The sequence below is a fragment of the Microcaecilia unicolor genome, chromosome 1 (genome assembly GCF_901765095.1).
Source record: "Microcaecilia unicolor chromosome 1, aMicUni1.1, whole genome shotgun sequence".
Taxonomy (NCBI): Eukaryota; Metazoa; Chordata; class Amphibia; order Gymnophiona; family Siphonopidae; genus Microcaecilia; species Microcaecilia unicolor.
In genome coordinates this window covers 758,360,702-758,376,751 of record NC_044031.1, presented here as the reverse complement: position 1 = coordinate 758,376,751, position 16,050 = coordinate 758,360,702, and the positions used below count along the sequence as shown (strand labels likewise).

Sequence of the window (16,050 nt, the reverse complement as noted above, 5' to 3'; positions counted from 1 at the left end):
CTCTATGGAAAATCCGCACTATTGAAGGATCCTCTCCAGGAATCCACCAATCCTGCTCCTGAGAGCCGTCAATTCCATCTGACTCCCCCAGATCACTAAGCACAGCTTCTGCAGCTACAGGAGAAAAACATTGCCTGTCCTCTGACCACTCTAACCGTGGTCTCTCAGCCAAGACGGAAATAGCCCCCTCTTCCAATTAGGGGGGGGGGGGTCCCGATCTCCAGGCCTGATACCGCGTCCAGACAAAATCTGGAGGAAAGCCCACCATTCCTGGACCGTCATTAGGCCCTTTTGTGCCAAAAACGGAGGCCGCAGGCCCAAAAACAGCTGGCTCCACGGGCCGCGTCAGACTCAAGATGGCGGCTGTTCCCGCCGAAACTGTTCCCGCTGACAGCGGCCCTGCCTACGCTCCCGCTGACCCGGAGACTCCCGACACCATCGATCCCTCCGCGGTCAAGTCGGGGGGTGCCGCAGCCACCTTTATAGGTGCACCGCAAAGCTACACTGAGCACCCGGCGCCTCTACCCCTCGCCACGAGCACGCGCGACATCGGAGGAGCTGGGCCGCCATAAACCACGAGGGAAGGGAAAAGCTGTTCCGCAAACGCGCCAAACCAAAAACTCCCTCACACTGCAAAAGCACTGAAGAAAGCGCTGCTCTCTCGTTCCAGCAAGGAATCGAAACCCCCGTTCGGTCCGCTGAAAATAAAGAAATAAATGCCCTTAAAGGCACAGTACTCCAACTCTGGCAGCTGGAAATTGTAAGGCACTCAAGGCTACAATACTGAGAAAGCAGCCGAGGCACAAAGCTGCCAAGCAAAACGAAATAGAATAACTGACCTTAAAGGCACAGTACTCTAATTCTGGCATCTGGAAATTGTAAGGCACTCAAGGCTACAATACTGAGAAAGCAGCCGAGGCACAAAGCTGGCAAGCAAAATGAAATAGAATAACTGACCTTAAAGGCACAGTACTCTAATTCTGGCATCTGGAAATTGTAAGGCACTCAAGGCTACAATACTGAGAAAGCAGCCGAGGCACAAAGCTGCCAAGCAAACAGAAATAGAGAGCAGCACAGGGGGAGGGACCCAAACATAGGTGTAACACCCCAGGGGGAAAAACTGGGCCCCACCAGACCCAGGGCCCCAAAGCACTTTTTTTTTTTTTTTTACACACACGTACAGGGTACTGCAACAGAATAAAGTTTGGAAGGAAAAAATCCTACGACCCAATGACAAACTACCTCACCAGATTATTGGAGACTGCACAGGCTGTCAACTGCTACCTCTGCTGAGACTGAGAAAATACTGGCTAGTGGAGGTTCTGCACAGGTTATACATACAGGCTTCAAAAGCTTAGTGTTTTCTCAGTCTCCCTCTGCTGGTAGGAGGACATAACCCATGCGTCTTGACCGGTCTGGAGGGTCGCTGAGGAAGGAGAGTTTAATTTTACTTCCATTTAATTTCAATATATTCCATATTTATAACACTAGACTTCCCAAGGCAGATTACAGCAACAGTTAAGATGAACCCATCAGGAAACACGATACCCTCACTGAAATTTGGCCATGTATTAACTGTGATCTATAGAACAGGGTAGAAAAATGAGCCCAGAATGCAGCAGAAAGACTCATAGAAGACTCATCACGCCATTTTTGCAAAAACTTCATTGGCTACCAGTACAATAAAGGCCTAAATTTAAAACTCTATGTCTGATCTTCAAGGCCCTGAAAGGAAATGGCCCTGAGTATCTGAAGAACAGGATGATCCTCCTCACACTGCCACTAAGGTCCTCCCAAGGACTTTCATTAACTACACCCTCTCCAAAAGACATTACACGATGTGATACCTGCAAGCGAGCCTTCTCCAGAGTAGCCCCCACACTCTGGAATGCATTGCCTTAAAGGCTCCGCTAAAAAAAAACTACTTCTACTTCAGGAAGAAGGTGAAAGCTTGGCTCTTCAACCAAGCCTTTAATGGAAGAAGTAACTAACTTGTTAGTCTCACTCACACACACACACAAAGATTGACTCACGCTGCCGGTTCAAATCCCACTGCTGCTCTTTGTGATCTTGGGCAAGTCACTTAACCCTCCATTGCCTCAGGTACAAACTTAGATTGCAAGCCCTCCTGGGACAGAGAAACATCCAGTGTACTTGAATGCAACTCACCTTGAGCTACTACTGAAAAAGGTGTGAGCAAAATAAAAAAAAAAAAAAATTTAACTCTCTCTCTGACCTCACGTGCAACTTTCTTCAATCACCTTACTTTCTAATTCTTCCTACTTTCTTACTCATCTATATGTTGCAACTTTGCCTTACCCGTCACTACCAATTATAATGTTCTAGTACAAATTGTGTTGTCATTGCAAGTAGTACACCATGCCATACTTTGCATTGTTGTTCGAATATTTTTACTGCTCTAATTGTCTATTGCTCATGTTTGATCTATTCTTACTGTATACCGCCTTGAGTGAATTCCTTCAAAAAAGGCAGTAAATAAATCCTTTTTTTTTCCCCATATTTTTATTGAAGGTTTTTCAAAACATACAACAGAAAAGAGAGCACAAAATCAAACGATATTAACACACCATGGCAAATAAGCGTAAATATAAGCGCGGTAAATAAATCCTAATAAATAAATAAGGGAATGGGGAAAAAAATTCTTGGTTGCAGGGAGGAAATGGGGATGAATTTTCGTCCCTGCATCGCTCTCTACTGGAGACCTTCACCTGCTTCCCCACAATCACCATGAATATTTTGGCTGCAGGTTTCTTACCAGGATTCCTGGAATTTCTTCAGTAAACTCGGTCTGTCTTGGTTTCGCCGTTTCCTAAACCACCTTTCCACCTGGACTATGGTCATGTTACATTTTTTAGCCAAGCCATAGACCTCCGACTGCAAAGACAGGAAGGAAACACCAGCTTTAGAGAAATGAGCTCCTTACTGCTCCCTCTCTCCCTTCCCCACACATCCCTATCTTTCTTTGGCTTCGCTCTCTCAGTCTGTTTACAGCATTACTATGGGTAGCCAAGCTAGGTCACATTTTGATCATTTATACAATTTGTTGCTTTTGGTCAACAGGAGTTAATTCATAGCCTGCTAATCAAACATAAAATAAAGTTATACATGCACAGTTTGTGGACACGGGTCTGTACATAATCCCTGAAAATCAATCACCAGAAAGGACACTAACTATAAATCTGAGGCTGAAGAACCCACATATAGCAGCTGCTTCTCCCATAAAAATGTTACTGGGACACTTTTGGAAGGCAGTTCATTTCTGTTTCCCCTACCCCTTCCAACACCACCCCCCCCCCCCCCCACCAGCACATGCAGAACTTCCTCCAGATTACCTCCTCCCTTCCAGTGAGTACAGCTGCCTTTCAGTCCTCTGCCCCCACGGCCTTCCCATTGGCTGGATCCTACTTACAGTCCCCGGGGGGCCCATACAGAAAGCATTACCATGGATTTAACATGGTTTAATCACAGGTTTTACTGGTCAAGCAATACAGGAAGGGTTAACTGGTTGTCCCACATGCTATGCGTGGGAAACTTTGCACCAGGTCCAGGGCAGACTAGAACAGTGAGTTGACTAGCAGTACCCCCCTCTCTCCCTCCAACCCATCTTGCCCAGGATTGCTTTCTTGAAAGTCCAGTCTAGTACCCCTGCCTCCAATATAAAAATTTCTCTCTTTGGTAGTTTAGTGGCCCCCTCCTCCCTCCGTCAGTCTGTCCCTCCAACTCCTCCACCCCAAGCACTAAACATCCCTAGTGTAGTGGCCCCACCCACCCCAACCAGACCCCGTCTCAGATTAAAAAAAAAAAAAAAAAAAAAAGGCGACCTTGGTGTCTAATGGCATTCCTCAACTTTAACACAAGCTCCCCAGATCAATATCTCAAGAGAGGCACCAGGAAGGGCCAATCTGCCATAAAAGGGATTATATACACATTATATCTATATATGTATATTTTTTTCTCCATTGTGTGTGCTGAGAATCTGTTGTATCTGTGGGGGAAGTAGTGGAGAGAAGTGGGGTGTTTTTACAAGGTGGGGGCTGTTTGGAGCACGTAGGGGTAGTTGAGAGGGATGAGCTTTGGTGTGGAATAATTTGTGGATGGGTGGGCAGTTTGTGGGGTATGTCAATTGAAGGTAGGATTGTTTTTGGGTACGGGGTCTGAGGGATAATGGAGCAGTTGTAAGGAGTTAATTTTTGGAGGTGAGGAAGTTCACAAGGTGGTGAGGCAGTTTGCATGAAGCAGTTTTAGGGGGTGGGGCAGTTTGTAGCATGATGTGATAGTTGCATGGGGTATTTACTGAATGTAGAGGCAGCATGGGGGAGTGTTGTGATGGTTGCAGGGGATATTTTTGGGGACAAGACAGTTTGTCAGGTGGTAGGGCAGTTGTTTAGGGGCTGTGGTGCAAATTGAACGTTTTGGAAGAGCAAAGGAATTCCACCTTTTAAACAGCTTTGCCCTGTTCTCTAAGATTTTAACTCTTTCTCCATAGAAATCCATTGGGCCATTTTTTTGAGGGAGCTTACTTTTTTTTAGAACCCCCAGCCCAATTTGGCCTATTCTGTTAATGTTTCTCCTTCTCCCATAAAAATGCACTGGGTCATTTTTTTTTTCTTTTGGGGGGGGGGGGGGGGGGGGGGGGGGGGCTTATTTCTTTGCAATCTCCAGTTCAAATTTATCATGTATTTTTTTACTGTTTTTTTTTCCTCATGCCAATTTCATCCTATTACAAACTTTTCAGAGAAATATTTTGCCCCCAGACTTCTTCTGTATAGTTCTTTCCAATTTCTGCTGGATTGGAAATAATAATAAAAGGCTGTCTCCCCCCCCCACACCCCCCCCCCAAAAAAAAAAAGAAGAAGAAGAAATGAAACTGAGTTGAATGAGGACAAGAATTTTACAGTACAATACCACAACCAAGCAGACCTCTAGTCTGCAAAATTCATCAGAGGTCGTGATGCACAGAAACTTCCAGGGGGTGGAGAGAAACAGGCTCCCCGCTGATCCAGGCACCTTTCCTGAAGCAGGAGAGCGCCAGCTGAACACCTCCAGCTATTAGGCCACAGACACTGCTGGGGAAGTTGTACAAAAATGAGGTCCAAACAACAAGATCCATGGTAGCCACCACTGTAACATAGTAGATGACGGCAGAAAAAGACCTGCACGGTCCATCCAGTCTGCCCAACAAGATAAACTCACATGTGCCATTTTTTGTGTATACCTTACCTTGATTTGTACCTGTCTTTTTCAGAGCACAGACCATATAAGTCTGCCCAGCACTATCCCCGCCTCCCAACCACTGGCTCTGGCACAGACCATATAAGTCTGCCCAGCACTATCCCCACCTCCCAACCACCAGCCCTGCCTCCCACCACCGGCTAAGCTTCTGGGGATCCCTTCCTTCTGAGGAGGATTCTTTTATGTTTATTTTTTTTATTATCCCACGCACGCTTGAATTCCGTTACCGTTTTCCTCTCCACCACCTCCAGCGGGAGGGCATTCCAAGCATCCACCACTCTCTCCGTGAAAAAATACTTCCTGACATTTTTCTTGAGTCTGCCCCCCTTCAATCTCATTTCATGTCCTCTAGTTCTACCGCCTTCCCCTCTCCGGAAAAGGTTCGTTTGCTGTTTAATACCTTTCAAATATTTGAACGTCTGTATCATATCACCCTTTTCTCCTTTCCTCCAGGGTATACATGTTCAGGTCAACAAGTCTCTCCTCATACATCTTGTAACGCAAATTCCATACCATTCTCGTAGCTTTTCTTTGCACCGCTTCCATTTTTTAAACATCCTTCACAAGATTCGGCCTCCAAAACTGAACACAATACTCCAGGTGGGGCCTCACCAACGTCTTATACAGGGGTATTAAAACCTCTTTTCGTCTGCTGGTCACACCTCTCTCTATACAGCCTAGCAATCTTCTAGCTACAGCCACCGCCTTGCCACACTGTTTCGTCACCTTCAGGTCCTCAGATACTATCACCCCAAGATCCATCTCCCCGTCCGTACCTATCAGACTCTCACCGCCTAACACATACGTCTCCCGTGGATTTCTAAAACAAAATAAAAGCTTCCAGCCATTCCAGAACTAAAACCTACTTCTGATTTTCTGTTTCTTAAGGACTCCATACATTTTTAAACACAATTCTGATTATTTATTTTTCTTTCATTTGTATCCCACATTTTTCCCACCTATTTGCAGGCTCAATGTGGCTTACACAGTATCGGAGAGGCATTAGCAGTCTCCGGTGTGAACAAATACAAAGTGATGTTATGGTAAGATCAAGTTCATGTGGCACAGCCACATTAAGGAATCGGAGAACGGAAGAGTTGTGTTATGTCCATTACGACCTTTGGTTTTGTTCTGTCGCAGAGAACAGGCATTTAGGTTGGATCGGTGGGATATGCCTTTTGAAACAGGTAAGGCTTTAGTGTTTTCCGGACGTTTAGGTGGTCATACGTCGTTTTCAAGGCTTTTGGCAGCGCATTCCACAGTTGTGTGCTTATGTAGGAAAAGCTGGATGCAAAGGTTGATTTATATTTAAGTCCTTTGCAGCTTGGGTAGTACAGATTTAGATATGTTCGTGTTGATTTGGATGTGTTTCTAGTTGGTAGTCTGTCATGTATCCCGGGGCTTCACCGTAGATAATTTTGTGAACCAGGATGCAGATTTTGAATGCGATGCGTTCTTTGACTGGGAGCCAGTGTAGTTTTTCACGGAGGGGTTTTGCGCTTTCAAATCGCGTTTTACCAAATATAAGCCTGGCTGCCATGTTTTGAGCAGTCTGAAGTTTCTTTAAGGTTTGTTCTTTGCATCCCACATAAATTCCATTGCAGTAGTCTATGTGGCTTAGTACCATTGATTGTATCAGGTTGCGGAATGTTTCCCTCGGGAAGAATTGTTTCACGTGTTTGAGTTTCCACATTGAATGGAACATTTTCTTTGTTGTGGATTTCACTTGGCTCTCTAATGTTAAGTTACAGTCCATTACAATGCCAAGGATTTTGAGGCTGTCCGAAATAGGGAGGGTGTAACCTGGGGTGTTGATGCTTGTGGGGTTGTCTGCGCTGTATTGGGATGAGAGGATGAGACAATGTGTTTTTTCTTTATTGAGTTTTAGATGAAATGCATTTGCCCACGAGTCCATGATGTTCAGGCTGAGCTTGATTTGTTGGTGATTCTGTCAATTTAGTTTTGTAAGGAATGTATATTGTGACATCGTCTGCATAGATGAAAGGGTTAAGGCCTTGGTTGGCTAAGGATTTGGCTAGTGGGGTCATCATTAGGTTGAAGAGGGTCGGCGACAATGGTGATCCCTGTGGAACTCCGCAGTCAGCTTTCCACGGTGATGATATGTTTGAGTTTGATTTTACTTGATATGTTCTTGTGGTTAGGAAACCCTTGATCCAGCTAAGTATATTTCCACTAATCCCAAAGTGATCTAGTAATCTTAGTAGTATATTATGGTTTACCATGTCGAATGCATACGTCGAATTGTATCGCTCCATGGTGCGACCGCACCTCGAATATTGTGTTCAATTCTGGTCGCCACATCTCAAAAAAAAAAAAGATATAGTGGAATTAGAAAAGGTGCAGAGAAGGGCGATGAAAATGATAAAGGGGATGGGACGACTTCCCTATGAGGAAAAGCTAAAGTGGCTAGGGCTCTTCAGCTTGGAGAAAAGGCGCTTGAGGGGACATATGATACAGAAAATTTTTCTTCACTCCACGAGTAATTAAACTCTGGAATTCGTTGCCACAGAATCTGGTACAGGCGGTTAGCTTAGCGGAGTTTTAAAAAGGTTTGGACGTCTTCCTAAAGGAAAAGTCCATAGACCGTTACTAAATGGACTTGGGGGAAATCCACTATTTCTGGGATAAGCAGTATAAAATGTTTTGTACATTTTTGGTATCTTGCCAGGTATTTGTGACGTGGATTGGCCACTGTTGGAAACAGGATGCTGGGCTCGATGGACCTTTGGTCTTTCCCAGTATGGCAATACTTATGTACTTATGATATTGTTTCCAATTACTATCTCCTGTGTGAATTTGGCTAGGAGAGTGAGTAGTACTGTTTTCCTGCTGTGGAGGTGGCGAAATCCTGACTGTGACTCGTGTAATATTGAAAATTTGTTTATGTAGGTCTGTAAGTTGTTTGGTTACCATGCTTTCCATCAGTTTGACTACCAGCGGGATAGATGCTACTGGACGGTAGTTAGTAATTTCATTTGCCTTTTTCTTGGTATCTTTTGGTATAGGGGTGAGTAGGATATTGCCATTTTCCTTGGGGAAGAGGCCTTGCTGAAGCGTGTAGTTTAGGTGGGATGTGAAGTCTGCTATGAAGCGGTCAGGGGCGGATTTCATTAGGTAGTTGGGACAGGTATCTAGTTTACAGTGTGTGTTGGAGAACCTGCTAATCGCCTGGGTAACTGTTTCGACGGTAAGAAGAGTTAAGTTTGTCCAGGTTCAGTCAGCCGGGCATTCTCCAAAAGGTTGGGTTCAGCTCATGAAGGAAGTTTTTGATATCGGTGTTGTCCTGAGGTAGCGTATTGCATAGGTTTATAATTTTTTCATTGAAATATTTACCAAGTTTATCTGACAATGGGATGTCTGTGTTCGTTGTACTGATCAAGTTGGTGTCTAGGAGTTTGTTCACAAGTTGGTATAATTTTTTTCATGTCTTTGTAATCTGTCCCTATTTTAGTTTTATATGATCTATTGGTTTGTCTTAGTGTGTATTTGTATTTCCTGTGTATTTGTTTCCAAGCGTTGAGTGAATGTTCATCTTTTGTTTTACTCCATGCTCGTTTGAGTTTCCTGGATTGTGTTTTTAACTTTTTCAGTTTATTGTTGAACAATGGTATTGAGTTATGTTTTTGCATCTTTTATCCCATTCTAAGAGGTAGTATATGGAGTCCGTTTGAGCTGTCCATTCGTTATTGTATATTAGTTGCCAGAATGTGTCCGTGTCTACTTGGCCTCTTGTGCTGTAGGATGTGTGTTCTTGTGTTCGGTGTAAACCTTTCTTCCGCCAGACTAGGGATAAGTTTAATTTATAATGATTGGTCCAGGATGTTTCTGTCCATTTAATATCAGTTATTAGGAAGTTCTGGTCTGTTGAAAGTTTGTGTGAGATGAGATCGAGTGTGTGCCCTTTTTTTTTCAGTTTGTCATATTTTTATTAATGCCAATGATATACATACTTCCAACATCCAGATGATACAAAATGAGTCAATGTGAAAAGAAACAAATCAAGTTGAATGTTCAGTTTCATTCCCCCCATCACCCATCCCTCACCCTCCCTCCCCCCTCTATCAGACCACCCCCTCCCTCCCTCCCTATATCCCCTTGGACTTGTACTCTTATAGCCCAAGGGAACCCTCCCCTCCCCCCTCGGGGATGACTATTAACTACCAGTGTGTACGTTAGGGAGCACCAGAAATTATTCTAATATATCCTGCTATATCGTGTTAAGAAGCAGACTATGCCCTCTGGGACTCAGCACCCGCAAATAAGGATCCCAAATCTGTGTGAAACGTATGAACCGTCTCGGAAGACCCTTCACCTCCCACATAACTAGCAGGTGCACCTGGTTCCTCCAATGCCAGTAAGCTGGCGGCTCCGGACCTATCCAACACTGTAATATAGTTTTCCGAGCCACCAAGCTCAACTTACGACACAAGAGAAGAGCATCCTTAGATTGAGCGCAAAAAGCCCTTTGCGTCTCCAGGACATAATATACCCAGGTTCCCCTCACGTGTCCCCAACAATTTAGCCATAAATCTCCTGATTCTCTCCAAAAAAACTCTCACTCCTGGACAAGCCCAGAAGGCATGAAAAAGTGAATGGGGGAAGTGGCCACATTTAATACAGGTAGCCCCTTGCAGAGAGCGTGTATGGGATAACTGTTGTCCAGACATGTAAGCCCACATGGCTACCCTGTAGCCACACTCCTGTAATCACTCATCTGAAATGAGGGCTGGGATGCAGTGTGTGCCCTTTGACGTGGGTCGCTTGCATTTGTAGCCATTTAAGATCCCATAAACGGAGGAATTCCTTGCATTCTTGTGCGTTGATGGAGTTTGAGTCTTCTAGGTACTACTACTTAACATTTCTAGAGCACTACTAGGGTTACACAGCGCTGTACAGTTTAAACAAAAAAAAAAGGACAGTCCCTGCTCAAAGGAGCTTACAATCTAAAGGACGGAACGTCAAGTTGGGGCAGTCTAGAATTCTTGGATAGGGGTATAGTGGTTAGGTGCCAAAGGCAACAATGAAGAGGTGGGCTTTGAGCAAGGATTTGAAGATGGGCAGGGAGGGGGCCTGGCGTATGGACTCAGGGAGTTTATTCCAAGCATGGGGTGAGGCGAGGCAGAAAGGGCGAAGCCTGCAGTTGGCGGTGGTGGAGAAGGGTAGTGAAAGGAGGGATTTGTCTTGAGAGCGGAGATTACGGGTAGGAACTTAAGGGGAGATGAGGGTAGAGAGGTAGGAGGGAGGGACTGCAGATCGAGTACATTTATAGGCTAGTAGGAGAAGCTTGAACTGTATGCGGTACCTGATCGGAAGCCAGTGATTTGAGGAGAGGGGTGGGTGTGAGTATATCGGTCCAGGCGGAAGATAAGACATGCAGCAGAGGAGATCACGTGGGTGTGATGCAGGAGTGAAGTCACGTTGGAACTGAGCTCCTGCGATTCCCCCATCATCTTACGATATTAACAGCCTCAAGGGGAAAAACAAACTTTAATTTCGCCAGCCTTACACTTGGAGACCGGGTGGTTGTTGTTTGGTAACTTTGTGAAGAAGAATGGCGGCGAAAACGCTTAAAAAAGACAAAGAGAAAGGCAAGATCGCAGAATCCAAGATGGCGCCCGGACAGCATTCGCCGAATTCGAGCGTTTGCTCAGTATGGACAGCAGAAATTACCGCGGAGGTGACAGCGGCGGTAGAGGCGGCCCTCGATAAAAAACTGCAAGCGTTGTTTGACCGCGCAGAATCTGCCACGAACGGCTTGACGGGTTCCACCTCGATTTGGACCACATGCAACAGCGGATAAGTGACCTGGAAGACCGAGCAGTGACATCCGAAACAACCTGTGGAGGTACTACAGAAGAAAATAGTGGAGCTAGAAAACAAACTAGACGATTTAGAGAACAGGTCTCGTCGTAATAATTTACGACTAATTGGGCTCCGGAACACATAAAGGACTCAGAGTTGGGCAGCTTTCTAGAAACCTGGCTTCAGAGCACATTAAAAATGAATAACCTGCCGGGCCCGCTGCGCATCGAGAGAGCACATCGGCTGGGGCCGAAGCGCCAAGGCGCGGCGAGGCGCGGGCGGTGATAATGAAGATTCTCCACTATGGCCACAAACAGGCGATTTTGCAGGCGGTAAGGGCAGGAGGAGAGCTTCGCTGTGAAGGCCAACGGATACTTTGCTTTCAAGATTACTCAGCACGTGTAGCAGCGGCGCGAAAGGAATTTGCGCCCGTGTGTGCGGCTTTACATGAGAGAAAAATCAGGTTTGCGCTGATATATCCTGCTAAACTGAAGGTGCAGTACGAGGGAGGAGATAAACTCTTTGCAGAGGTGGCTGCAGCTAAAGAATTCCTCAAGAGTATTGTACAGGAATCTGCAACCTGATGGTGGAACAATGGTGTTTTAAAGAAGAAAGTCTTTGACGGAGCATGTGAGTTGAAAGAGACTTTGAGACATGGACTAGAAGACTGTTAAGTATGAATAGAGACTATATCTCCATACCTAATCTTTGGTCTCAAGGGAATAAATGGACAGAGGGGTATAAGGTAAACATAAGGTAAACACCCGGTCTCAATAAATGGAGACAGGCATAAATAATACATGTTGGGGTTTTCCCAGGGAGCAGATGGTACTTAAAAAAGAGGGGGAAAGGACACTATACGTGATGAGTTCCCTGTTGGAACTCAAGGGTTTACAGATTGGAGGGGGGGGGAGGGAATTCATGGGGGGGAGGGGAGGGGAGGGGGGGGGAATAGGGGAAGGGGTGGGGAGCAGGTCTGTGTGAGTATGGCATGTAAATGGGGTAGGAGAAGTCAATTAGGAAGTGAGGAGAGTATACCAAGGCAGCAGAGGGAGGTGTAGGCTGGGACACCTTTCTCTTTATAACCGGTTTAATAACATACGTGAGCCAAATAGGATAGGCTATGGTTAAGCTAATATCTTGGAATGTGGGGGGTATTTCCTCCCCAATCAAAAGAAGTAAGATTCTACAGACTTTAAATAGACAAAAGGCACATATAGCAATGTTACAGGAGACACACCTAACAGCAATAGAACACAAGAAGTTGTGTAAATGGTGGGTGGGAGACTACGTGGAAAGCCCGTCACCAAATAGAAAGGCGGGAGTCATTATCCTATTCCGCAAAGGGCTTCATATTACAAAAAAACGAGTAATTGTGGACCCGCTAGGAAGATATGTTTTCTTAGAAGCTCATGTAAATAACCACCCTTTCTTACTAATTAATATATATGCACCAAACCAATATGACAGGAGGTTCTATCAGACCCTGGTGAGACATGTGCACTCTTTTGATCAGATGCCTATACTTATGGGGGAGATTTTAACCAGTCTATGATCCATTGCTGGATAGTACTGGAGCCTCTAGAGTAGGCCAGTGAAACTTGACAAAGGGAGTCCCCACGGCTGTGCTCGATGTTAGATCTAGTTGATGCATGGCGCCTGTACCATCGGGAGAGAGGGACTATACCCATTTATCTAGGGCACATGATACACTATCCAGAATTGACTATATCCTGGTTTCGGCAAATAGGATTCCTTGGTTACAACAGGCTGAGATAGGGCCAACCAGGTCTCAGACCACGCTTTTGTGTGGATCACAATTGGGTGTGATGGGATAGAACTCAGAAGCCTAGGTGGCGATTTCCCACAGAAACTGTTCTACGACCCACAGTTTGCCTCCTATATACAATCCAGTGGAAAGAATATTCAGAGTTTAATGAGAATAGTTATCACTTAGACCCGATACTATTTTGGGAAGCGGCCAAGGCCGTGCTGAGAGGAGCCATAATTTCATATCATTCCTATAGAAAAGATCTAGAGAGGCAGAGATAGTCAGGATGGGGAAGGTAGTGGGACAGGCACGCCAGAGATTTGGTGCTAACCAACGCCCTTAAATAAATCAAGACTATTAGAAGCCCAGTCATCTTTGACCAGTTAATACATGCCAAAGCCAAAAATCAAATTTTTATTATCGTTATCAGTTATATAAACACGCAAATAAGCAAGGAAATTGATGACACGACTGTTACAGCAAATGGGTGGTTCCAGATATGTGTCACAAATCAGAGATGCACAGGGGAGTACTCAGCATACTCTGGAGGGAGTGAATGAAGTATTCCGGCAGTTTTATGAAGCTTTATATTCCCCTCCTGAAGATCAGGGGCTTCAAGCCGAGTGTTACTTAGCAGGACAATCACTGCCCCAGATCACAGAGATACAACAAAGTAGCCTTAATAGATTAATAACAGAGGACGAGGTGAGTTGGGGTATACGTGCCAGCCCGTTGCATAAGTCTCCAGGAGTGGATGGGCTCTCCTCTGAGTTTTATAAACTCCTTAGCTCGGATATTGTACCCTGCCTGACAGAGGTTTTCAATAAATGTATAGAGCTGGGGGGTCTACCAGAGTCTTTAAGGAAGGCACAAATCATAGTCCTGTTAAAACCAGGCCGTGACCCACTCTTAGCCAGTTCATATAGACCTATCTCTTTGCTTCCTTTTGAAACAAAATTACTGGCAAAGATTCTGGCAAACAGACTGGCACGGATCCTGCCGGAGATAGTGGAGGAGTCTCAGGTGGGCTTTGTACGAGAAAGATCAGTAGCTCGAAATATGAGACAGATTCTGGGAGCGTGGAAAGCCTACATGAATCATCACCCCGGCCTTAATAATTAGTTTTGATGCCGAAAAGGCATTTGATCGGGTTAACTGGGACTTCATGTTTGCCTCCCTGAAGGCATTTGGGATGGAAGGGTTTTTCCTACATGCCATAGAAACGCTGTACCAGGGGCCTGTTGCGGAGGTATGGGTAACGGGCAGGCATCTGCGACGTTCGGGATTGCCAGGGGTACCCGACAGGGATGTCCCCTCTCGCCCCTTCTTTTTGTGTGTGCTTGACCCTCTTATAGAGAAATCCAGAATATGAGGGAGGTGAGAGGGGTACAGATACAGCAAACTTCCTTTAAGATCTCGGCCTTCGCAGATGACCTTTTGACTATAATACAGGACCCCCAGGTGTCCCTACCGTCACTATTGGACATTTTGCTGAATTTGGGGATTACTCTGGTTTTCGGCTCAATCTAGACAATCTGAGGTTATGACACTTCACATGAGGAGGAGCAGTGGGAAAGTCTATGTTGTCCACTTAAGAGAGTGGGGGAGGCGTTTAAATACCTAGGGATCCAAACTCACCAAGGACCCCAAGCTGCTATATAGTGCTAATGTAGAATACTTGCTAGAAGACACCAAGAGGACACTGGGAAGATGGGCAGGGCTACCGATATCGTTAATAGGCCGCATCTCCTTGTTTAATATGGTGCTTTTCCCTAAATGGCTTTACTTTTTACAGACAATCCCATTATATCTCAAGCACCAGGAAGTGAGATCTTACAAAAACTGCTTCAAATTTTTGTGGGCTGGGAAACGACCCCAGATACGATTTTCACAATGTGAGGCCTTGGAGGAACGGGGGGATGGGAATGCCGGACATTAAACGCTATAATGTAGCATGTTTACTGCGCCACCTAGGGGACTGGTATCTGCAGAGGGAGGATTATACCCCATTGGGGATAGAAATAGCAAGGTGTAGCCCCTTAAACCTGATGTATGTCTTACATGGGACATTGAAGGACCTACCCACAAGGTTGAGACTAGTTTATTAGTGGGCCCTTAAAGGCCATATGGAAGGACTTGGCTAGGCTGTGGTCCTTTGATCCTAGATGTAGTAGATTACTACCCCTTCTAGGGAATGAGGCGTTCCGCCCAGGGGCTGAAAATCCTATAGTGAGATCCTGGGGGAAGGAGATAAAGTACTTCTACTTATTGGTTGGAGCCTAGTGGTAATCTTAAACAATGGCCGAATTAAACCTAGACGAAGCGGATTGGGGGGTATGTTTTGCATACGAACAGCTTAGACATTATATAGCTTCACTTCCCCGAGATGCACTTGGTGTTGATCTGACCACTAAGATGGGGGAATTATTTTGAGATGATATCAGAGGATCCTATTTCGATATCCATATTACATAAAAGGCTGCTACTGGCAAGACCACAGGGAGACCTCACACGAGTGGCAGCAAAATGGTCAGCAGACACACAAAGAGGGATCACCCCGGGAGATTTGTTAAAGGGTTTGGAGGGGAGTTCTGAAATGGACGCAAAACGCAAAACCTCCTGAGAATGCCAGGTCAGAGTGATATACAGGCATATACCTCTCCAGTCTCGACTGAATCAGATGGGATACATAGAATCTGCCCAATGTAGACGCTGTGGGGCACCGGACAATAATTTCTACCATGCCTTTTGGAAGTGCTCAGCTATACCGCCTTCTGGACCAGGATAGTTAGATATTTAGAAAGAATAGGAGGGAAAACGGTCAATCAGCAGCCTACGAGTATTCTTTGGGTTGCCATGCTCCAGTGGAGGGGGGTACGAGATACCAGAATATAATGGCCCATAAGGCTTTTTTGGTGGGTAGAAGTGCATACTGTTAACTGGACACAAGAACTGAACCCCTCCTTTTGGCAATGGAGGAATCGCCTACATGATTTACTTACGATGGAGCTCCAGGACTCTCTGCTTAACCCTCGGACACAAAGCAATTTTTTCCTTACCTGGGAAGGATATATTAACACTTTGTCCCATAGGGCGAGGAGTCATATTATTAATAAACTTGGTGCATTGTCCAAACTTCCCTCGGCAACTAATGGAATTAATTGGGATTATAGTCCTCTTTCTACCACCATTTAGGAATTGGA

The 16,050-nt window shown here is 45.3% G+C and overlaps 1 protein-coding gene across 5 annotated transcripts in view; it reads right to left on the bottom strand.

Annotated features, from left to right (window-relative positions):
* The window catches only part of CERS3 (ceramide synthase 3), a 211,985-nt gene that overhangs the window by 88,086 nt on the left and 107,849 nt on the right, over positions 1–16,050 (bottom strand). For all 5 annotated transcript variants that reach the window (XM_030189741.1, XM_030189736.1, XM_030189737.1 and 2 more), the window contains one exon: positions 2,777–2,895. In XM_030189741.1, coding sequence (XP_030045601.1) covers positions 2,777–2,862 — 86 coding nt within the window. In that variant the 5' untranslated portion in view covers positions 2,863–2,895. The remainder of the gene's footprint in view (positions 1–2,776; positions 2,896–16,050) is intronic.